Source organism: Microtus oregoni, unplaced genomic scaffold (genome assembly GCF_018167655.1).
Source record: "Microtus oregoni isolate MIOR12 unplaced genomic scaffold, Mior012 000011F_ref0000422, whole genome shotgun sequence".
NCBI lineage: Eukaryota > Metazoa > Chordata > Mammalia > Rodentia > Cricetidae > Microtus > Microtus oregoni.
Genome location: NW_024543070.1, coordinates 36,180,400 through 36,205,761, shown reverse-complemented (window position 1 = coordinate 36,205,761; position 25,362 = coordinate 36,180,400). Strand labels below are relative to the sequence as shown.

General features: G+C 41.3%; 1 protein-coding gene across 1 annotated transcript in view; it reads right to left on the bottom strand.

Moving 5' to 3' along the window:
- Positions 1-6,050: 6,050 nt before the first annotated feature.
- LOC121453363 (cadherin-2) overlaps positions 6,051-25,362 on the bottom strand; it is a 234,711-nt gene continuing 215,399 nt past the window's right edge. Inside the window, exons 15-16 of the mRNA XM_041660089.1 lie at positions 18,895-19,059; positions 6,051-7,508 (exon numbers count right to left, since the gene is read on the bottom strand). Coding sequence (XP_041516023.1) covers positions 7,302-7,508; positions 18,895-19,059 — 372 coding nt within the window. The 3' untranslated portion in view covers positions 6,051-7,301. The remainder of the gene's footprint in view (positions 7,509-18,894; positions 19,060-25,362) is intronic.

Genomic DNA, 25,362 nt, shown 5'->3' with positions numbered 1-25,362 from the left:
ATTTCAAAATTTGGGAGGCTGAGAATTCCTTCAGTGGCTAAGACAAGGTCTTATGAGTCTAGGGAACTTGAGCTACATAATGAGACATTGTGTGAGCAGAGGTCATGGTGGCACATGCCTTTAACCCCAGCACTCAGGAGTCAGGGGCAGGTGGACCTCTGCGTTTGAGTCCAATCTGGTCTACAGAGGAAGTTCCAGGACAGTCAGGGATACTCAGAGAAACCATGTTTCAGAAACCTAAATAAATAAATAAATAAATATTAAAGTAACTTATGAAACAAGAAAATACTATGAGTTTCAACAAGCACTAAATATAGAAAGCATTTAACATGAAAATAAGTTAGACTTGGGGATATTGCTTCCTTCTTGACCCTGAATATCAGTTAACACTATAAATACCTTGAGCACACAGAATCAAAAACCTCACAAGAAACTCTATAAACTTCAACTTTGCTCTATATGAACTGTTTCCACAAAGTCTGAAAGAATAAAGTCTCACTGATGACTTCATCAACATACAAGACAAAAGCTAGAACTCTTAGATGAGAAAATTTGTATGCAAAATCAGTTACTTGTGGAGAAGATCAAAAGCAAGGCAACTGATTGTTAAAGCTGGTATCATTTAGTACTTCAATTTCACATGCATTTCCCAACCCAGAAATACTCTAAAGTCTTAATCCAGAGATCAACATGCTCAGATTTTCCAAAGAGGAATAAATGAATCGATTGCACTAAATATATGTTGATATAGAACACAGAGTGTCTTAGACTGCATCCATCACACTTCTGATTTAATACCAGCATCTCCAGTCCAGAGAATGTGACTCATCACTGGCATAAGTTGTAACAGCAGTTAAGGGAATTATAATTATTTTTAATCTGTGCATAGTTTGTCAAAAACCTTTTCTGTATATTCCTTCATGTTGTTCTCCACTCAGTTGATTTTTCTAAAAGATTTATTTACTTTGAATTTTCTTTTTAAGAGGGAGGATTTGTTGAATTCCGTGTTTGTTGTAGACATTATAACAAAAATCTAGATTTGCATTTTGTCAAAGCCGTCTCCTATTAGTCAAAAAGTGGCAGCTCAGGGCACCATATGACTCTCTTAGGACTGCCAATGTTCCTTCTAATATTTCCTTTAAATATGAAAATGACACTTTGGCCCCAAGTGTGCAGAGCAACAACAACAAATTCCACACGAAGCCGTGAGAGGTAAGGCTCCGGAGAGGCGGAGAGGATGGGGCCTGGTACTGTCAATGCCTCTGAGTTTTGCAGTATTGAGGTCAGTTCACTTGCTGATGCCCTGGAGACATCATGGGCAAAATGAGCACACATTCTAAGCACAAGATTGGAGGTGCCTGACTTCCGGATTGCCAAGCCTGGTGCTGTTGCCAATTTGCTATGGCACTGCCTGTTGGGAAATGACATTTGAGTAGCTTTGCCTTGTTTACAAAGACGTGTTGTTGACACAGGGTCTTGCCATGTAGCCCTGGGACTCACGTAGACCACCAGTGACTTTACACTTTCAGCATTCCCTCTCCTTTGCTATACCACAATGCACCAGCCGCTCTGCCCACTGAAGAGCCATACTAAAATCAATTATGCCTTCAGTAAAAACAAAATAACAACAAATGGAACAATCAGAGAAAGAAAACAGATGTGCATATGCTGATATCAAATAAAATGAAATTCAAAGTTAAAAGCCCTAAATGTCATCCAGAAATGCACTTTCCATAGGTAAAATGATAGTGCAATGGTTTTAAGCATATTTTTTCCCTGCCTGGAAATATACAGATCTAAAGCAGTGTGGAGGTCACAAAAAACAAAACAAAACAAAACAAAAAAAAACCCTAAGAACTAATAAAACAAAATTAAGTAAAATACTAGTTATTGTAAAACAAATTACTGGGCTGACACAGGTCATACAAAATATTCAAATGAGCGTATCTTCACACTGCATTTGTTGATGGTGGTGGTTGTTTTAGAGACAGGGTCTCACTCTGTAATCCATGCTAGCTGGGATCACACTCTGTAACCAGGCTAACAACAAACTCCTGGTAGCCCTGTTGTTATGGTACCCAAATGCTGGGACCATGATCAGCCTAGTAAGAATACATCTGGACTACTAACTGAAACAAAAGCAAAGGGCTTCTGGAGAGAGGGATGAGAAAAAATCCTCAAGGAATGAAGCAGACTATTAAAGATACAGGATGCACCTACCTGGCCATAAGTTTTTCTAAAGTTAGGTAAAACAGCTAAGTTCAAAAAATATATAAGCTATTAAAAGTGATCAGAAAAAAAATATAGCAACTGAATTCCTGAGAAATAATTCAGGTACTTACTTACCCAACAGGGGAAAAAGTATAGATTAGCAAAAATTTTAATGAACAGATAAATATGATTTATATAAAATATTGTGGGGCATGGGGGAAAAGCCAATCTTCTGAATAGTTTATTTTAGGTTAGCATAAATCTGGGACTAAAACGTAGCAAGAACCAGAGTAGCATAGAAAAGTGTATGTTTTAAGGTTCTCAAGAAAAATAACAGCAAACACATTAGCCCATTTAGGGAAAGAGATTATGACCCACTGAGTTCATGCCAGGACACACTAGATTTAATACTAGACCATCTAAGAGAAATAACATAATCTACCAAATTAATGTATTAATGATCATCTACGTAACAAAGATTGTTTAAAAATTCAACATGTACATTTATGTTACTGTTTATAGTAAATGTTATGTATAATGTGAAAGATAGTTTCCAACTACAGACAAGAAAAATAAAAATAATTCTTATTACCATACCAGTGCAGGAGAAATTCCATTTATTAGACTTAAGAGACAGGAAAAAAAACTGTCATTATTACTTTTTAGGAATATTGAAGAGAAATCACCAGAAAAGGATTGGAAACTAGTGGAAGGGTAAACTAAGGCAGAAATAGGAGAGATCAGTCAACTTGCAAGCAACCAGTAAGAGAATTGGTAGAGAAACAGCAGTGTGAAAAATTCTTTTTCCAAGAATAATGAAAAGGACTAAATAGAACACAAAAATGAGATGCTTAGTAAAGCTCCATGGTATGAAAGGGTATAGAATTTGATGGGAATAAGTGACATTGTTATTTTTCTACAACTTAGTAAAATCTGAGATATAATTTGTTGTAGTCCTTGACAAAATATTTCTGAAATTCATGTATAAGAAAAATTCAGAAAAAATACAGAACAGTTTTATTAACAAGAACAGCAAGGGAATGATTTATCAAAATAACACCTTAGAATCATCCAGCACTGTGCAGACAATCTGTGAACCAATGGAACAGACTCAAAGACCAAGAAGGAGATGTATAGGATAAAGGTTCTATGTCACATGACTGGGACAAGGTTCAAATTTTTAACAAATGATGTCTGAATATCAGCCTTTACATTTAGACATGTTGTTCAGAAGCTGACTCCTATAATCATGATGCTGGGTGAATGAAAGTGCTAAATGTCACTGGGGAAAAATAATCTCAGAAATCTCACTTTGAAATATAACAAACTCTTTAAAAAATCATGAAAAATTTGTGCTATAAAAACACTGTAGTGACCTCAAAAGATTAGCAAAATACTAGGAAAGCAAGCATGTCAAGAGCTCTTGCCTGTTGCGGGGTGGGGAAGCAACAAAGTCCATGGGGGAATGGGACAGACTTGAAGGAACACAGATGACTTGCCCATGCAGAGAAAGAACAGAGAGCCCCCCGCCAGGCTTCAGGGGGATCTCCTGATGACCCTGGGAATGGTCATTGTGTGTGTGTGTACACTATACATGTAGAGGTCACAGGATGACATGTGTGTACGTGCGTGCATGCGGTACATGTAGAGGTCACAGGATGACTCTATGGAGCTAGTTCTCTCCTTCCATGAAAGAGTTCTGGAGATTTGACTCTGGGTGCTCTGTCAGCAAAGGCTGCTTGCTGCTGAGCCATCTCACTGGTCCCCTCATGCCAACCTTTAAGGGGCATAACATCCAGATGGCTGTGTGAGAGGAGAAGTCATTCACGTAATCCATTGTGATTCTATGAATTACTGTTGTCTTTAACTAGACAATCTGTTGCTCTTGGTGGTATTTAGAGCACACATAATTTTATCTCAGAAAATGACCATTACCAGGAGGATCCCTCTACATAAGGGGGCTCACTGCTCACATTTCAGCCAGACCCAAGTTCCCAAGGATGGCCAAGATAAGTTTGCTTCTGGATCAGGTCTGAACATCACACTCATAAACAGAATTTTTAAGGCTTTATTATATTACATTTTAAAGCCATTTTACAGATCAGTGGAAGCTATGACCAGGACTTGACTCCATGACTAATTTCCACAGAAACGAGAATAAGGCCTTAGTTAGATCATCTTGAATTCTGCTGCTGGCTTTTAAAAAGCTGCTTCTTTTAGCTAAAAGGCTCATTGAAGTAACACTAAACATTTATAATTTTAGCCATGTTTAATTAACTTCCCTCTGGTTTCTTGAATCATGTAATTCCATCCCCAAGCTTCTAATTTGGAAAAATACTCCCACATGCAGAGGCTTGCACAGGCGTGTTTACTGTGGAATCATTTTTAATCATGAAAAAGGGAAACAAATTAAGAAACGATTCAATAAAACTATTAAGGCCATATTATGGAATTCTATGTAGCAGTTAAAAAGGATGAAGTGGAAATACATATATAGTAATACGAAAAAAGTCCAAGATAAAGTGTTAGCAAAATAAGAAAATAACAGAAAAATATGTATGTAACCTCATTTTCATGAATATAAATTAAAATGAAATATATATGCAAATGTGTATAGAGTCGTTTGGATAACAAGAACCATGCATCACTACTAATTGAATAGAAAAATCCATTTGTAGCAAAATGAGCCCAACTACTACTCTTCACGAGTTGTCGGGAGCTTGGCTTAGAAATGTTTGTATAAAGGGCCATGTCTGTGGAGGGCATCTGGGAAAAGAGGAGTTTTGAGAACTATTAATCACACACACAATGTGTGTGTGTGTGTTGTTTGATTTATCTATCTATTTATGCTTTGAGTCATGGTCTTGCTACTCAGGTCTGGCTGGCTTGGGCCTCTAATTTGTGACCGTCTTCTTGTCTTTGCTGGAACTGCAAGTGTGTGCCTCTACAGCCAGGTCGTGAGGAAATTACCTACCTGACAGAAACTGTACACATCTGAATTTGAAAGTCAGTTCAGTTTTCATTTGGATGTACAAAATGAGGGCACTGTCTATGAATTCATTTTAGACAAAGACTATCCAATTTAGTATGTTCTCATTATGGAAATTCTCAGAGCCTAGCATCTAAGGATCTGAGAAGGAACCGAGAGCCCATTTTACTGTGTGCATACAATAACTTTCAGGTTAAGAAAAGCAGAGCAGTTATGTAGAGGAGGTGTGTTGTATGTGTTTTCTGAAGTCTACAGTGTAAGAATTACGTGGTGCTATGACCATGAAGGTAGACAGGAAAATAGTGAGAATTCTTTCAATTCTCACACAACCCACTTATGAACCATAGTTAAGAGATATGAACAGTTTTATAAAACTTAGCATGGCTGTTTCCTTCTCTGTCCCTCACTGTAGAACACACAACATACACAACTAAAGAAGAGACTGAATTAAAGTCAGGAGCCAATCCTGAGCATCCTTCCCTAAGAACAAAGAACAATGGCTCCAGGGAGGGGTGAGAGACTCAGCAGGTGTCCACTGCTTTCCCCAAGGCCACGCCCTCCACCCACTTCAGTGTAACCAACAGCTTGGGTGGCAACAAAAGGTGAGCTAGCAATTTCACGTGTTCAATGAAATTCATGTAGTTGTGTTTATGCCATGGCCACTAGGTTCCTTTTCAAGTCAATCAGTGTCTTTCTTCTACGCAGACATTCCAGGCATTTCCGGAGAAAAGAACTGAGAAGGAACACATCATTTTGCACTGCTGCTCCCACTCCCAGGGACCCCCTGACTCTTGGGGTTTCTGCCACACTCAAAGCAGCTCTGGGAGAAAGAAAAGGTTCAAACCAGTCACCAGATCCAAAGTCAGCATTTTATTCAGAACGCTGGGGTCAGAGGTGTATTGTTTATAATCTGGTACACAACACAGACGCAAAGCCGTCGTCAGGGTCTTTCCAGTTTAAAAGCTTTTTTTTTCTTTTTTCTCTTTTTATTCATTTTTTGTTTGTTTTGTTTTGTTTTTTAAAAACACACACTTGCTAGTGCTGCCAGTACCAGGCCACCCCTTTTAACTTTTCCTTCCATTTTTGTGTGTAATTTTTTTGGTACAAATTATGTAAAACATTTGTGCTAAGAACTTTTATCCCTCCCCTGAACAAAACAAAACAAAAAAAAAAGAAAATAATAAAAATTAAAAAAAATTAAAAATTAAAAATTGAGTATTCTAACTACAGCTCAACAGTTGAATCAAATGTCACTTTGTTTTGTAAATACTTTATCCATAACGAAAGATATTAACATGCAAAAAACCTGAATCCAAAGTCAAATAATACATACACATGTTCTGAGTTCTCTGCACTCCTCCATAGTCTATGCTGATAAAACATTATGTACACACACCATTTTTACAGCGAGGTGGAAAAAATACAGGAAATAAAAAGGTGTACATGGATTAAGACCAAAATGTGTCTAACATTCTAGTTTATGAAAAAATTCAATTTTGCTACAAATCGGTGATATGAAAACTCCCTTTATCTGCAACCAGCTGCGTAAGTTTTAAGATTTTAGTGAAAAAAAAAATCTAAAGTCTAAAACTAGAAGTAATGTACATTTTTCCTATCTCATGGTCTTCCCCCCCACCCCAGGTAACAAAATCACTCCATGAGTTAATTTTTTTAATCTGTTTGTTTCATTCTGCATCTTAACAAAAGCAAACGCATTGTAACAAAAGTGTGTTGAAGCATGTCACATTTACCTTTCTGCTCCCGCCTCAAAATATTTTGTCTTTTCCTTATTGTTTCAGAAATCAGTACCATTAAAGCCTTAAACAGAAAACTAATTCCAATCTGAAAAAGGTACAAAAAGGCACATAAAATCCCAGTGCTTCTGTACTGTAAAATTCAAGTGTAGCTGAGCTCGGTGTTTTCCAGACAGTATCGGATCACTGATATTCCCTGGGAGCCCAAACTGGTTCGCAGCCTACGCCAAAGCCTCCAGCAAGCACGGTGCTAGTGGACTAGAGTTAAAGCCTAGCTTCTTTATGCTTTTTGGGAATATCAGGTGAAACTGTTTATACTTGTCCAAAAGCCAAGTCCGTCCTGCCGTTCAGTCATCGCCGCCACCGTACATGTCGGCCAGCTTCTTGAAGCGGGGTCCCCAGTCATTCAGGTAGTCATAGTCCTGGTCCCCACCGCTACTGGAGGAGTTGAGGGAGCTCAAGGAGCCGGCTGTGGAGCCGCTGCCCTCATAGTCGAAGACCAAGAGGGAGTCATATGGCGGAGCTGTGGGGTCGTTGTCAGCGGCTTTAAGGCCCTAGGTTAGGGGAGAGAGAGGAAGGAATTACAAGAGGATACCGGCTGACAGAGCACAAGGTCACCCAAGAGACCATTGGGGATCACAGCTTGCTCAAAGGTTTCCATTGGCAAGATCACAGCAATTTGAGCACACAGAAGAAAAAAAATGGTCCTCTAAGTCAGACAATTCTCTTTTTCAAGGAAACAATCCTAAGGGTAGCCATGATAAAGAAGGAGATGGCAACTGGTTGGGGAATATATTTGACAAATGGAGAAAAGGGGTCATTCGTTTGCAGCTCTTAAGAGAGGATGATATATGGAGACCAATGGCTAGGCCAAAAGAAAGTATTTACCAAACTGCAACCTAAATTTTAACAGGGTAATTACTATGAAAACAACAAAATCATCGAATCACTGAACATGAACAATACTTTCCTTGGGATAAGATGTAATAAATGTGACTGAAAATCCATGGGATAAGAGCTTTTTTGGAAAGAATAATTTAACTTACTAGTAGATCAGGGACTATGAAACAAACACAAAAGTCCTTGTGATACAAGTACTCGGAGAGGGATTTTTGCCAGTTAACTTGAATACAGCTGGGCAACAGTGGCACACACCTTTAATCTCAGCAATCAGGAAGCAGAGGCCAGAAGATCTCAGTGAATTTAAGATCAGCTTGGTCTACACAGCTAGTTTGAGGACAGACAGTGCTACACAGGGAAACACTGTCTCCAAAAACAGAGAGAGAAAGAGACAGAGAGAGAGGCAGAGAGACAGAGAAAGGATATTGAATACAAACTATACATGCATCAAAGAAGACATATATAGGAGAAACAAATGGTCCTTGGCCCACTATCTTCTTACAATGTATTTTATAAGGCATGAATATACCAGAAAGCTCATGACAAATATCAGAATTATGGTAATATATGGAATCTAGGCAAATGTCAGGAAATTGGAAAAAAGAAATGAAAACTGAGATTACCACAAAGACTGAATTCACCAAGGAAGTGACATTGACCTAATTTTGGAAGGCTATTGACAGATAAGTGAAGGAAGCCCAGATGCGTTACTATACTACACAGAGAGTCATATTACAGCACTTTTTTAATAGGAACAAAAAAATGTGGAGTTAATTGATATAGTGTGAAAAGTTAGGGCAGATTCTAAGTATGCTGTTTCTAGCACAGTAGATCCGCCTGGCAATAATCACAGAAAATAAGGCAGTCTCAGAAAGACAAATGAGTATTTTCTGTAATTTGTGGTTTTTAGACTTTGTGCATGTATACAAAACTGTGCGGTGTGTGTGTGTGTGTGTGTTTACACACAAACACATTCAAGGTATAAAGGTAGAAGTGAGTCAGTGTAGAAGGACAAAGACCAATGGGCAAGGAGAGAGTGAAAAAGGTGTGGGTGAGGGGTATGGAAGCAGTATGCCCAATGCATAACATGTATGACTTGTCTTATGTAAGGCACTCCCACATACAATGATTACATATAAAGAAAATTAGGATATTTTTTTCAATAAAAAGTAGGGTGACTTCTAGATTTCATAGGCCATAGAAAGGCCATGAGCTGATACTTCTACATAATATAAATATTAGGGAGGGGAAGAAATTTTGTCAATCTAAAACTATATATATATGTGTGTGTGTGTGTGTGTGTGTGTGTGTGTGTGTTAAAAATAAAGAATAAAAAAATAAAGAACAAAAAAAAATAAGGAAGTAATTAGTATCCACATTCTTAACTCTCGGAATCAGGTGCTTTTAAGTATGCAGTTAAAGTATCTACAGCTAATTGTTAATTATGCACCACAAAACATTAAAAAGAGAAACCAGCCTTAGGCGGTCAGGATTTTCTCAGTTCTGTTCTGATGCTCACAACATGGCAAGAACGGTTGTTTTCAAGCAATTACTGTTTGCCTACAGCTTTGGCTCAGCAGAAGCTGGTAGGCACCTAAGATGCGGAGACTTGTCATAGACTTTCTTCCTCGAGAGATAAATCTTTAAATAGTTCCATGTTTTCTGAGTACATATTAACTTATGAATGTGTGATCGGGAGTTAGCAGTCAACTCACAGACCAGAAGATGATGATCCTCTGGGCATGTGGGGAAATGACTGGTTACAGTAACTGAGGTGGAGGACATGTCTGCTGTGGCTGGCACCATTCCCTCACAGGAATCCTGGACTGTATAAATAGTGAGGGAGGGACCTGAGGAGCATGCACTTGGTCCTTTCTCTGCTGACTGAATGACTGTGGTTGAACACACTGTGTTCCCTTTCTTTCCACTGTGAAGGCCTTCAACTGTGAGCCAGAAGAGGCCCTTTCTTCCTTGAAATGCTTCTGTCAGGCTATTTTGCCACAACAACCAGAAATGAAACTTTGAAAAAAAAAAAAAACAACTTTTTTTTTTTTTTTTTTGTAAATAAGCATGTTTAGTTGTTACAAGTTTACCAATAAGGAACAAAGAAGAATCAGGAAAAGAGTCAGTATGCTGTAGTGTTTCTGAGATCAGACCAGAGCCAACACCTCAGCTTTCACCAGCATTCTCCTTGAGCCCCCACTACCGACTCATGTGAGACTGTAAGAAGGTGAAGAGCAAAAGAGACATTGGGTTCAAGTGTTCACCAATGTTGGTCACAGAAAACTCAATGAGTACCAGTCAATATTTTAATGGTTAGTTTTAAGGAAAAGAGAAAACCCTGCATTGACATTTGAAGCAAAAGTTAAGAGAAGTTATTTTAAGAAATAAAACAGCAGCTGCTAGACTCCCATCAAAAAAACCCAGAGCCAGAGCCTCCCAACTCTCCCACAGCCAAGAATTTCTTACCAACAACCCTAACCATTTATAATTAGGCCCAACTTTTCCCCATATCATGTTATACTACTTCTACCCCAGAAAGGGCTGTTAAAGAAAATTTTAAAAGTCTTCAGCAAACCACTTCAATATGTAAAACAAAACTAATTCTGGAAGAGACTTTACCTCTCTTATTTTTAGAAAAAGCTACAGTGCAGTTCTAAGACTGAGAACAACAACCTACACTTTCTCAGGATCCCTGTCTCCTTTCTGTAGCAGAGAGGGTTGCTGTCCTCAGTGATCCCCAGGGGAGCACACACCCAAGATGCCACAGGGGCCTCTTTAGAGGTCATCCAGCTGTCGGGCTTGGTTGTGGCCAGTGCTGTGAGGAGCAGGAAGAAGAGAGGCCACTTGAAGGGTTCTGAGGTGCTGCTGACAGTACTTTCTCTGGTCAGTCAGGAAGGCAGTCTGTTCCATGTGCAGGCTTACTTTCCCCAGAGCTTGCAATGAAAACTATGCGTGACTAAGGAAAGAAAGCCACCATTGGGCTTGGAACTTGCACAAGAATTGCAGCTATCACTGCCACAAGCTAGCAATAGCTATTAGTTACTGCAGCCCCAGCTCTTGAAAAGCCAAAGAATTCACCTTCATTCACTTTGTGTCGTCAATGCAAGACACACGGTTTGGGTTTCTGTGACTCTAATGCTTTGGGGACCTGGATGTGAACAAGCTAGATTCAGTGACTGCCCTCTTGGGACTCACAGTCATTTACTATCGCCTCCTATCTCCCCTTTTCCTACAAAATCTACCAACCACAATCACAGTTACTAAATGAATCTTTTAGTTCAGCACCATCTAGTTTTGGTCTACACATGAAATAGGCCCTGGAAGTAAAAATCAACAAGCTTCATGGAAATTCCTAGTACAAAGGACTTCCTAAAAACAAGTACTAAGATTCTTTTCTGAAGAGATGAGTTGGGGATGCCGCACAGTTGGTAGCGTGTTGCCCGGCATGGAAGAAGTACTGTGTTTGTTCCCCAAGGCTGCCTTAACTAGGCATTGGGATGCCCACTTGTAATCACAGCACCCCAGAGAAAGAAGTAGTACGATGGGATGTTTAAGGTTATTTTTGGAATGGCTGCAAAACTAGTTCAAAGAGTTCAAGGCCACTCTGTGATATATAATACCCTATCTTAAAAGAGTCAATGGCAGGGTGGCAGAGCTTCAAGGACATCTGGATTGTGGGGTTGAAAAATGATGACACAGACCTCTGTGTCCAAGTGACTCATGCTGCAACTCTCTGGTCCGCACTGGTATGTCAGAGGACTCTGAGAATCTTCAGCAAATGCCTTAACACATTTTATTCAGTACTCCTTAAGATCAGTGTAATGCTTGAAGTAATCTATCCCTTACCTGGTACTAAGAATCTTAAAAATATCCTTTTCATCTTGAGAAATATACATTTCAGCTCCTGTGTTGGTTTTCTGACCACTGAGATAGTTTGAATTTGCTTTGCTTGCTTTTACAGAGGAGTTAAGGCCATGGCATGCTTAGTGAGTCTGCTGTGCATAGTAGGGCATAGTGTCACGAAGGGTGACATCACTGACCTGGAGGAATTCTTGGGGAAGCTCTTTCCAGGTAGGGATCAGGAACATTGAGCCCCTGTTACATGCATAGGATTGGTTTGCACTTCAGAACAGAGTGGACCATTTCAGAATGAGGTACTTCCTCAAAGGATCATAAGCAAGCTGAGAAACTGGCAATTATAGCCCTGCGGTCAAAGACTGCAGAATAAATCTGGGGGAGCAGTCTCCTGGATTCCTTACGGATTCCTTTATTCTTGGATATGGACCCTTGTCACTTGACATATGAAGGATCGTTACTAAATTTACAAACCAACCACGTTTTTCTCCAGAACTGATGCGATGCAGAAAAGTACGCTTGGCTCCTTGGTTCTCCTCTCATGGATCAGATCTGGAACTCTAGATAAATTAATCTGGGTGCTGTATCAGTTTTCTTCAGTCGCAGGTCCTTTGCAGAGTATAAGCTGTGGCTACTTCTTGCTGAGCTTGTATTTATAGACTGTGGACCCTAAGCTTTTGGGGTGGAGACTGACTTTGATGGGAACTATAAAGGCACTCTGCAGAGAGGAACACAAGAGCGATGGAAGGAGAAAGAGCCACTGATCTCCTGACATCGGCTTCTGTAGTCTTTGTGTCATAGCTTTGCCTCGGCTCCCCATGTCCTGCCTGCAGCAGAGCGACAGGGACATCTCGCTGTTCTTCTCATCTCAGAACTCCAGCTCCTTTCCTGGGATGACTGTGGGTTTCTCACAAATGTGGTATCACTCCCTGTAGGCAAAGCCTTCAACATGCTTTTTAAGGCCTGCATACCCAAGGGACAGGTTCACCCGGGGTGTGAAAGACAGTCTTCAACAGAGGTGCAGAGGCACCTACTGGAAATAAAAGCAATTGCCTTTATTTAAGAAAATTAAACTTAAAATTGATTATCAGTTTAAGTAAATAATAGAAGAGAGAAGCTGAGATAGAAGAATAAGATGGTGCTTTGCCAAGCCTGACTGACGGCTGGGTACAAAGCTCTATAGAGAAACCCTGTATGACCCCTGTTTGCCCTAGCCTCAACCTGAGCACCCACAACTGAATTAAGCACCAGTTCTCCAAACCCTTGCGCACAGCTTCTATTTGCATATTCATTTCTTTCTAGCTGCAATGTGATTGTAATGTTTCTCAACATATTTTTATGATTAATATACCAATCATCTATCCACTCATCCATCCAACCATCTACCGCTCCATCCACCTACTCACTGAGGCATTAGCCCACTGCAAATGCTGCTTTTGCTGTTGAGCTTCCCCGCCCCCCTCCAGCTATGGGAGTCACACCTGTGGTTGCTCCAGTCACTTCTTGTCTCACCTTGTTTGAATCACCTCAGAGTGTGAGGCCCCTTCCTGCCAAGGCTATTTTGCAATCACATCCTGCTGGTCAGGACAATGTCTGAGTTCCGGATTCCCTTCTACAAGAGATTGTTTCCCTAATGCTCCAGACTTATATAGGTTGACATACTAGTATACCATTTTATATTATATATCAAAGCTAACATTAGTATCCTATTTGGTTATAAGGAGTTTAAGATGCTATTATTTTTATAAAAAGAGAATTTAATTTTTCATTTCAATTAAAAGACCATTGAGAATCTTTTATTGATAACAATTGTCTGAAATAATCGTTACTGCATTTCCAACAATACAGAGACACATACTATGCCAAGCATTTTACACATGCTGTCTATTTATTGTTGCTGTTGTTTCGTTTTTTGAGACAGGGTTTCTCTGTGTAGCTCTGGTTGTCTGGAACTTGTTCTGTAGACCAGGCTGGCCTCAAACTCAGAGATCTGCCTGTGTCTGCCTCCTGAGTGCTGAGATTAAAGGTGTGCGCCATCACATCTGCTTGTGTCTGCCTCCTGGGTGCTGAGATTAAAGATGTGCGCCATCACATCTGCCTGTGTCTGCCTCCTGAGTGCTGAGATTAAAGGTGTGTGCCATCACACAGCATCCACACACGCCACCTTATTAAGATTCCACTACAACCTCAAAAGAAGGTTCAATTTTATTTCCGGCTTACAAAAATGACACTTGGAAACCCAGAGATGAACGTCAAGGGCCTCAAACTTGCACAAAGTCCCAGTTCTGAGAGGTGAGCTGGATTTGAACTCAGACAAGCCCCGCAGTCCTCTTGGAGAGAAAGGATGAAGCGCTTTAAAGCAGACAAAGTAAATGCAATTAACAAGAGAAAGAAGCAGTCCAGGCTTTAGTAGTTCCAACCAATTCTCCTACAAAGCCCTTCCGGATGTTGTAAGCAATGTTAAGGCAGAAGTCAGTCCTCTCACAGAAGGGCACACATGATTTTAATTCCTCTCAGATAAGGGCATGTGAGATTAATGCAGTTATTGGAGATATGCTAATATCTACTAAGGAGCTGAGATTAAACGAATTTATTTCACTATTCTCACCTTCTGAAGGTCATGCTTAAAAACGCAAACAGAATGAAATTCTAACTAAAATCCAAAAACAGGTGTCTTCCTCTACTCTACCTGCTTGACTAGAAATGAGTTCACTTGTGAGATTCATGGCGACGCTCATTCATTATTTAAATAAACAAGCTGGAGGATGTTCTCGGGAGCATCCCTATTCCTTATATCTATAAAAGCGCTCCAATTATAATCACTGCTATATTATTCTTCCCTTGGAACATTTGGTCCTCTGCTAAATCAAATAAGACCTGGAGATAAATAAATTTGTATGTATTTGCAATGTTTTCACAAAGTGTACTGGAGTTCTTTCCAGGTGCCTTCAAATGTTTCAAAATACATGTATTTATTTTTGTTTGCCAAGTTAATGAAAGATATTGAGCAAGTCTTAATGGTTCCCTGGGATGGAAGAATCTGCCTGGTGCTTCTGAGGATTGTGTAACTTCTAGAGAGTATTAATCCCTTTTCTTTTGCCCACAGAATCAACTATCATATCCTGCTACTCTCTTTTGTTGTTTTTGAGATGCCTTAATCTGCTTGGACTTCCTCCTGCCTCTAATTGTAGGACTGTTTTGTTGTCATTGTTTTGTTTTTTTAAAGACAAGGTGTCCTTTAACTAACTAAGGCTGACGTGGAAACCATTATGTACCCAAGAATGACCTTGAACTGATGCTCCAGCCTCTGCTGAGCGCTGGGACTGTAGGTGTATGCCTCCACAGATAGTTCACGAGACGCTGGGGATTGAAACCAGGGCTTTGCGCAAGCTACAGCTACACTCACTTCCCTGGCCCTCGGACACGGCAAGGCTTGTTTGTGGTCTCCTTTCTAATTCCTGTATTTTGAGATAATGCTCAGCTTCATGGATTTGCTGCTATTTTGAAGATGACTAGAAGTTTCATTGATCTTTTTATTCATTCACTAAGCAAAGTATCTGCTCGACCCCATCCAGCCACACCCAGGAATAAGGACCCATTTCCTTGGCCACAGAAGACCTCAGAGGGAGGATGAATGGAACCACACATGGTTTTAGGTTGGGTTGGGGGACACTGGACAGCACCTGTCTCTGCTCTGTGTCCTGATCCTCTCTGGCATGGCAAGCAAAAGCGAGTTTGAGTCTGGAAGAACAGAATCCAATTACAAGCCAGGAGTACAAGGCACAGATAAAGCCACCGTTCAATGCTCTGCAATATGCAGGCTGGCGAGGGACCGGGGATGAGACTGGAACAAGTATAACCCTGGCATGAGGGGCTATCTGTGCATCGTGCGCATAAATTCACTATTGAACATAGGTTCCTCGACTAAGGATGGATGGAGTCATGTCCCCACCAACACATTGACAAGACTGTAAATGAAAACACACCTAATACATCTAAAGTACTGGATGCCGCAGAGCAGCCACACAGAACAAGAAATAGCCCTTGCTCTAGAGAACCCATATACTCAGGTGAGAGACGAAAATATTGACAGTTGCATCCTCAAATGGAAGAGAGGATATCGACATTCACACTCTCCAACGGCAGAAAGAATATTTAAAGTCACAGTCCAGGCGGCTGGGGAGGATTGTGTCAGGAGAAACATCACTTAATGTCCAGACATCTCAAGGACAGTTTCAGAGATGAGATGTTTGCACTGGATCCTTATGGCTACAGAAAACTTGCAGATCGAGAAAGCGTGAGTTTTTCCTGTTCAAAAGGGCCTTTGGGGACTGCAAGTACCTTAGGATTGCAGTTTAAGAAGAACTCGGGGAATGAAGGAAATTGCAGGAATCAGGCCATGATTAGCCTTATAACTGCACTTAGGGCTTGATTTTCATTTCTAAGAGAAGAATATTAGGGCTGGAACTGAGTCCCACAGTGAACTGCACCACAGGGCCCTGCAGCAGCTCCTAAGGTTTGAATTCCACTCATCAAAACTCTTAATTGCAAGAAAATATAGTTCTCAGACCTGTAATTCTAAAATTCATTATATCTTAAAACTCAATAACCATAAGGATAATTCAATGTTTTTTCAGAACAATATACAACAAATACAGACACAAGTCCATTGGGCACTCTTACATAAATAAAAATCTCTAATGTTATCCATAAGCTGCTGCAACTGTCTCTAAGCAAATCTGCGTAAGAACAGGGCAAGTCGGAACACAGATTACAGAAAAAAAGGAGATAGTAGCTTTCCTCTCTTCCCTTCTATATGGTCTTAATGGACATCTGCCACAAATTAACCTGTTACTTTCTCAACAGAAGCCACATGTTTGGAAAGCAGCCTCTTTTCATTAGGAACAGACAGCAATGGAAAGTCACAGATGCTGAGAAATACTCCAACTCTGTTTTAAAACTTTGTTAAATAAATAATTACTCTTACACGTTATTTAGTTTGTGTGTGTGTGCGCGCGCGTGCGCATGCACATGGGTGCTCACGTGCATGCCACTGTGTCTATGTGGACGCGAGAGCACACTTGTGAATCACGTGGATCCCCGGGATCAAATGCAGATCATCAGATGTTGGGATGTGCCTTTACCCACTCATCAAAATTGCCAGCCCCTATTTCTAACTTACTATATATGAAACTTACAGTAGACTGCTAACATTTATATATTGTACAACGATGTCGATAAAGCCCATGAAACAAGAGGCTCATGTTGTGGAATATTACCATAACTAGGTGAAGATGTGCTACATCTGTTTAGTCTACATTTGTTTAATTATGTAAAAATGTGTTGTTTGCCTGCCTAAGATACCAAACTGGGTGAAATAAAAAGCTGGATGGTCAGGGGCTAGGCAGAGGAGGGATAGGTAGGGCTGATGGGCAGAGAGAATAAGGAGGAGAAGGAATCTAGGCCCAAAAGAGAGAAAAAGAGAAAGAACTAGGGAGACATGGGGGGCCAGCAAGTCAGTCAGGCAACCAGCCAGACAAGAAATAGGACATATAGAATGAACGAAAGGTAAAAATGCTCAAGGCAAAATATAGATGAAAAGAAACAGGTTAGTTTAAGTTATAAGAGCTAGTTGAACAAGCACATGATAAGGCCGAACATTCTTAACTAATATTGTCTCCATTTCATGATTTGGGAGCTGGTTCGCAGCCAACAGAAAGCTTGCTAGTGACTCGTCAAGTCAGCTTCATGATCAAAGACACATGCAATGGCCACCTTGCATGCTGTGATGTATAGAGACCAATGTTGACTTTGGAGTGGCCAGCATCTGAGCAGAGACCACAGCTTCTGCTATATATTCAGCCAGTATCATTAACTATCACCATCTTATATGAAAAATAAAAATCCTGGGAGAAAATTTGAGTAGAAGCATGGCTAGTATCTAAACAGAAGAAGCACAAGTCATTCTCTGTCAAAACTTTAGTATCAGCCATAGCAGGACTCTTGGGAGCAATGAATAAAAGAATGAAGGAGAATTCTCACAGTGAAATTGTATCCGCTGCATCCAGCAAAGAATTAGCTCCCTCACACAGAAGCTTTTTAAGTCTCCTCTACAAGGCCAGTGTTCAAGTCACATGGTATTTAATTTAGCCACTCTTCCAACTGTCATTTGATGAGTTGATGAGGAGGTAGTGAATTCTCATGAGTATAGAAAAAGGCAAAGAGAACTCCTGTTTGTTTATTAAGGCTAATACAGGAAGTTAGAACACAGGGCAGTACTGGTTTGTTTGTTGTCTGTAGGCTGCGCCTAACGTGTGACGTCATTTTACAGTACAGGATGTTGGCCGATGCCTCCCTTTTGGGCTGACTGAAACCATTGAGGGTGCTGGGAAGACAGCTCAGTCTATAATGCGCCTCCTCTGCAAGCTTTAGGACCTGTTTGATCCTCAGCATCAACATGAAAAAAAGTCCATCTGTGTGCCTAGTGTTTATTAGCCCAGCACTGGGGAGGTGGAAACAGGTGAATGTCCTTGAAGCTTGACGGTCAGCCAGTCTAGTCTACATGGTGAGTTCCAGGCTCATGAGAGAGTCTGTCTCAGAAAATCAAGTTTGATGGTGCTTACGGAATGTTCCCCAGGCTGTCCTCTAGTCTCCAAAAACATGAATGTAGGTTCCCATGTACACCTGCACATACATGTACATCTGCACGTACATTTAAAAAGCTTGTTCTCTGTCACCGAAGTGGTATTTCTTTTCATATAAACATAAAATCAAAATGATATTTTAATGAATTAATATTCAATAGCTGTGTCCCAAATGTAAATCCCACAGAGACCTATACAATAATAAAATGTCCTATAAGAAAGTGAGTAATTTTCTTCAATAGTATAGTTACTGGGCAGTTGCTAATGCTCCTACATATAACCCCTAATTCACATTCATGCACCTAACCCTAATTAAACACTTGGGGTCAAAAGAAAGACACGAAAGTAGAAGGAGGACTAGTTGGGAAGAGGAGAGGAATCAGTGGGAGTGTGAGGGGGTCGAGAGATGTAATGGGATAAACAAGGAATACACATTATACATGTGCATAAATTACCATAAAGAACCTGATTCTGTATAGCTAATATATGTTAATGTGTTAATGAAATAAAATTTTACAAAGAAAGTGAGTCTCTGCACCTCATTAATGAAGTCCCCAATGTCCCCAGGGTGTGGGGCTGCAGAGCGAACTGGATACTGTGGCTCGGCATGAATGGGCCTCTCGTCTAGCCGTCTGATCCCCACGGGCTTGATGGCGTCAGGCTCTACAGTGTCTGGCTGCTGGAGCTGGCTCAGGTCGTAGTCCTGCAAGGGAAGGAACCAGAAAGCATGGGAGATGAACACCAAGAAGGAAGATTACAACCTTGTTTTTAAACACATCCTCGGAACGCATGGAAATGAGTGCAATTTAACATAATGGAAAAGTTGCCACTAGGAGTTTTTCATGTTATGATTAAATATTTCTTTCACACAGCTCTTTCTTCTGTGTTTTCCATTTCTGCAGTCTGTGCTCCATCTGTTTTCGAGCGCTCCTCATCAGCTCCCAATGGGAAACAGCAGTGACGAGGTCTCACTACAACATGACTAAGAATCCAACTGCAGCCTGCCCTGTGGCAGCGAAGCGTCCATGTCTCCAACATCACATGCAAGTACTGGGCTGCATGTCTCTGCTCTCTGAGGAAGGCACTAGTGCATCAAGGTTGAAACCCAACCCTCCATTCCTCCCTTCCTTCTAGAGTCTTGAATTTCTTAGCCATAAATTATGGTCTGTGGACCAGTCTGAATTGCGCTCTAGTTTTAGTTAAAAATGGCCTTCAAATTTTCAAAGAGTTACTTAAAATATCAAACAAGAAAAATAAGCCCTGGTGACTCTCTGTAGCCCACAGAACCAAAGTATTTTCCTATCTTCCCTTTAGATAAACAGTTTGATCTAGGCCCGCTGGGTAAGGATGAGCCTGGATTTCTCCCCATGTAGTCCTGTGGAATGTTCTGGAAAAACAGCCTGTGCTTTTGCAGAGAGGCAGAATGATGGTGTGAAAAGGGTCCTTTGGGCATAGCCTGGGCTCTCGCAACTACTTACAGTTAGCGCACCAGCCACATGGACAGGAGTGCACAAGGAGAACAACTATATATTGAAACCAAATCCAATTCCAGTTTGGCAAACGCTGTATTTTTCAAACCTCTACTTCAGAGGTTCATGACCCTTTGGGAGTCATATACCAGGTATCCTGCATATCAGATATTTACATTGCAAGTCATAACAGTGGCAAAATTACAGTTACGGAGTAGTAACAAAGTAGTACTTTTATGGTTGGGGGTCACCACAACAGGAGGAGCTGTGTTAATGGGTCACAGCATTAGGAAGGGTGAGAGCCACTGGTCTACATTCTGGTGTTACAAAACGGCAAGTCCTGAGCGTCCCCAAAGTGTGTAACCATTCAACTTTGACATTCTCAGAAAGTACCAACTCCTAGCATTCCTCTCGGTTCAGCCTGCATTGCTCTGTCTAAACTCAGCTTAAATGCTTTCGAGGTTTCTCCACCGTGGGTCTGATTTATTCAGAACTCAAACAGTGACTATGTCTGGCAGTGTGCCAGGTGCTGTACATATGTCTGCTCATTTAATCTTTTTAACACATTTTATCATCTCCCTTTAAGATAGGAAGATGTGGAGTGGCAATGAACCCAAGTCACCCACCCATGGTCCTGTAGATACTAGCACACAAAACAGGCTTGGACTGTGGATGTGTTAGACGCCACAGCCTGGCTCCTTTCACAGCAGTGAGTCAAGCCCAAGCTACAAGAATGGTTTTAAAGAGAGATGAGCCGCATAAATGGTCTGGACAAAGAAAGGAAAGCAGGGGGACAACTCAAGTATTCAGGGACACTAAAGGAAGTCGAGAAAACCTCATATCCACAGTGTGCCTGCCACTCTGCCAGTTTAGTTTTTCGAGACAGGGTTTCTCTGTAGCTTTGGAGTCTGTCCTGGAACTAGCTCTTGTAGACTAGGCTGGTCTCGAACTCACAGATATCTGCTTGCCTCTGCGTCCCGAGTACTGGGATTAAAGATGTGCGCCACCATCGTCCAGCTCGCCTCTCTAATTCTTAACCAGCCTGTGAAGAATGCTTCATTGCTTCTTTTCTAGATCATGGTTGACTGAGAGGCTCTAAGCGGGCTGAGTAGCTTGCTCAAAGCCGCGTGGTTAGTAGGTCAGCATGGGAATTAAAACCATGGCGCCTGTCTTTAATGTGTCAGGTTTTATTATAACACTAGGCTGGTGGAGAAGCACTTGTTACAACTTTACTCCCTCTGAGTAATTATTTACCTAGTTTGATGCAGCCTGGTGTGTAATGGCCCTAGGGTAGGTGGATGGAAAAGCCACCGGGACCAGGATGTGCCATGTGGTCTACAGAGAAGGGCAAGCCAGGAAGGGCACAAACTCTGAACATCACTAGTGCTGAAAAGCCCCCACTGGACAACTGGCTTTAGGTTTGAACCTGGATCTACATGTGGGCCAGAGAGACATCGCTGAGGAAGGAGAACCAGCAGCTTGGACAGGGGCACGGGAAGAAGAGTTAGGTCATTTGTAAACAACTGAGGAGAGTAGCGTGAACAGTCATGTGCTCCAGTTTCAACCTTAGAGGCTTTAGAAGCTATAGAGTGTCTTAGAGGCCTGAAGTGACAAAACTTGAGAAAAATCTTTAAAGCGGTATAAAGAGGGATTTATTTCAAAAAATTTTAAATACTTTCACAGGAAGTGATCACAGGAGAGACCGGTGAGGAGAGGGACTCCTCTAATGAAACTTGTCCTGGAAAGGGAAGCCAAGTGGGAAGGGGACTGCTAGCTAACAAATGCTTCTATCCTCAGCGTGAAATCACTCTATTAGGAAGTCTTAATTACAGAAAACAGGGCAATCTTATGTTTAAAGGCTGTCTTTATCAGATGAAACACTCCTTGATACTCTTGGATGTACCTTGTGAAACTTCAATGTCACAGCAGTGAGAATGCAGAGGGTGTGACAGTTTGAGTAAGAATGGCCCCCATAGGCTCACAGATTTGGGGAGTTAGCCAGTAGGGAGTGGCATTGAAAGGCGTGACCTCATTGGAGGGTGCATGTCACTCACTGGAGGTGGGCTTTGGGGTTTCAATGCTCAAGCCAGGCCCAGTGTCTCACTCTTTCTGGTGCCTGCAGGTCTGAATTTAGAAGTCTGGGCTCCTCCTACACCATGTCTGCCTGCATAGCCACCATGAACCATGCCATGCTCCTCACCATGGACTAAACCTCTAAAACTGTAAGCAAGCTCCCAATGAAATGTTTTCTTTTCTAAAGTTGCCGTGCTCGTGATGTCTCTTCACGGGCAAGGGAACACTGATGAAGCCTGAAGGGTTTCTTTTCTATACTAAACTAAGTAAGCCTGACGGTTTAATAAGCCTGATATTCTCCCACTGGACAGAGCCCACTATCCTGACATCCCGACAATGTCCACTGTATCTTCAGGTCACGAATACAAGCACATTTCAACTGGCTAGCACTATTTAAAAAACATTCGATGTCCTGCCAACATTTAGACACACTTCTGACAAGAACACTGAAAGCTCTATACAGGAGGGGAAAGTTCCCATCCTTACAGGGTGACACATTGCAGGTGACAGCAGCTACTCCCTTAGCAGCACTGTATCCTGGCCATCATCACCCACCAAAGCACAGCTACATACACATACAGCACGTTATTAGTCTGCAGAGTTTTTTGAAGCTCTGGCCTGCTTCTGCAAAAATCAGAGAGTCGAGTTGAGGAGATGGCTCAGTGGGTGAGAACATTTACTGTGCAAGCATGAGGACCCGAGTTCAGATAACCAGCAGCCAAACAAATGACTGTACGAAGCTGTCACCTAAGGGCTGTTACAGGTGCAGGCAGAGACAGGAGGATTGCTGGGACTGGCTGATTTCCTGTTGAGCTTCACGTTCAGTGAAAAACAAAACTGTCTCAAAGGGATAAGAGGACTTGCAAGGTCGTCCGCTTATCTCAGCATGTGCACATGCACACACATATGCTCCCATAACACCACACACACACACACACACACACACACACACACACACACACACCCCGTTTTGTCCAGGTCCAAACCAAGTATTGGCTGGAAGCGAGTGTTGAATATAATTGCAGCGATGATGTTCATGCCAGCTATCAAAAGAACAGCTGATTCAAGAGATGCGCTTTGGATCACATTACCATCCTTGGCAGTAATTCACATCAGTGAAGGAGAGACAGGACCCTAGGCCCATCCCTGAGAACAGTGCCAGGGTGATTTATCTCCCCATGATGATAGAAACCTGGTAAGTTGCTCAGTTATAATGGGATCAAAGAGAATCAGAAAGCCATTGATTTACAGCAAGCTAGAGACTGGGCTAAAGGGAGACTTAAGAGTGTCTTTGTGTTGGCTTCCTCTGCTCTACGGAGAAAGCAAACTATCAGCATCTGGTGGCAGGAAGCACGTGGCAGGGTATGTGGGGGGAGGTCAAGGGACAGGCTTTGCTCTTGATGTTGTTCTGTGTCATATGGCAAAAGTCCTGCCCTGAGGGTTCAATTTTAGACATTTCGATAAAAGCTCACTCTATATGAATTCCCTAAATTATATATCTTTACAATCCCATCATGCTTTCTTTAAACACAAAAATTACAACATGTAGGATAAGAATTAAAGTGAGAATTAGAGAGACCCTGAATTCTCTGCAGGTCTTTGGGTCCATGGTTTAAGCCATGCGGACTGTAAAGAGCAAGCGATTTTATCTAGATCCCAGAACTCTGGAGGCTGAATGGCTCTGACACTTGCCTTATGACTGTCAAGTCTTACAATGTGAACTTCTCAAAGAAATTTGATTTTCAAATGGAAGTCAAACAAAACTGTATTTCAACTCATCTTTCGGATGCATGTTAATTGACAAGAATCATTAAAAGTAGGCGTGGAGTTGGGGCTTTTGTACTATTTGTGAAATATTAATACTTGCATTAAAGAACTAAACCTTCTTTCTTTCTTAAGATTTAGAACGCTTTAAGGGGGATTTAATTTTGGGAGAGCCAGTGGGAGGTTAACAGCTGAGGCTATGGTTCTGGCTTTTGTTGTTAAAATTCCACTGACTTGTAACGATTTACAGTTGATTCAAATGATACCAGCACAAATATACCTTGAGGCATTTGGTTGTGCTAATAAAATAAAACAAAACGCAACAACAGAATATATTAAATTTCAGGCTTTCAGACAAATATTTTAGGGAAGGAAATTCCAAAAGAATGTATAGAATTTAGCCTCCTTGAGGAGGTGATGGAAACATTCATCTGGCATATTCCACAGAGACGCAGGAGCACCTACTGACTGCCAACTGCTGTTTTTAGCTCTAAGAAGATGAAAGAAGGAAGTCACCCTTCATCCCATGATCTGTGAGAAATCATACTAGGTTGTTCCCATATGGCATCTCATATAAGCGAACAGAAACTTTTGAGTGGTGCTTTTGCTCAGATCCCATTGATTACTGAAGCTCAGCAGGCTCATGTTGGACGAAGGTCACAGTCCTCTCTGACAGACGGCAAGAATAAAGCTCCGAGGCAGGGGAACACTCGGTAAGTACAGTGTTGCCAGGCAAGCAGACAGACAGAGTTTCCCTCCCAGAACTGCATAAAATGTTGGACAGAGCAATGCTGCCTGGAATCCCAGTGCTGAGAGGTGGAGACAGGAGGATGCCTGAGACTTAGTGGCCAATGAGTCTAGTGGAATTAGTGAATTCTTGATTTACTGAGCATCCTCATCTCAAAACTCATGAAAAGAGATCTAGGAAGACACGGGATGCTAATATCTGACGTCCACACACACTTAACAATATACTTACATAAAAACATGTTCATGCACATATCCCATCCCTAACACACAGATAAAACTCTTAGTTCCCACAAGTGTATGCATATAGAGAAGTTGGAAATTTTCCAAGACCAGGCCACTTGCTCAGTGAAGAATTTTGCCCTATCCTACGCCAGGCCTCTTACCAAAGAAAATATGTTTTTGCTTGCTTGTTTGTTTTGTTTTGTTTTTAATTAGAGCAAAGTAGTTTCAAGATGGTAGGACAGACAAAGTAGGTTCAGGATGGCCAGACAAACCGGCTTTAGGAGGGTAGGACAGACAGACAAGGTACCTTCAAATGACAGACAAAGTAAACAGTTTGTTTCAGCATCAAGAGACTATGAAAAATAAAGCAAACGTCAAGGTAAAAAACTGAAATTCCCAAACTGAAGAGAAGTTGACCATAGCATGGTTGAAGAAATCTTCAGACCAATGTGGAAAGGAAAGGGAGAGTAAATAAACCTTGATCCTTCTACTCCTCGCAGTACCCAGTATTAAAAGAATTAAATCAGTCCGAAGGTGTTAATGGATCACCATGCAATATCTGACTCCTGTGCAGTCCTTATGTAGAGGATATAAGAGCTGATCTTTCCTAGCAAAGCAGTTAGGATGGATACCATGTACTGAGGAGAGCCCATTGCTTCTTAGGTCTCCCCACACCAAAGCTTTGCGAAAGCCTTTTGCTGAGTTGAGCTGCAAACCTACTAGAGAGA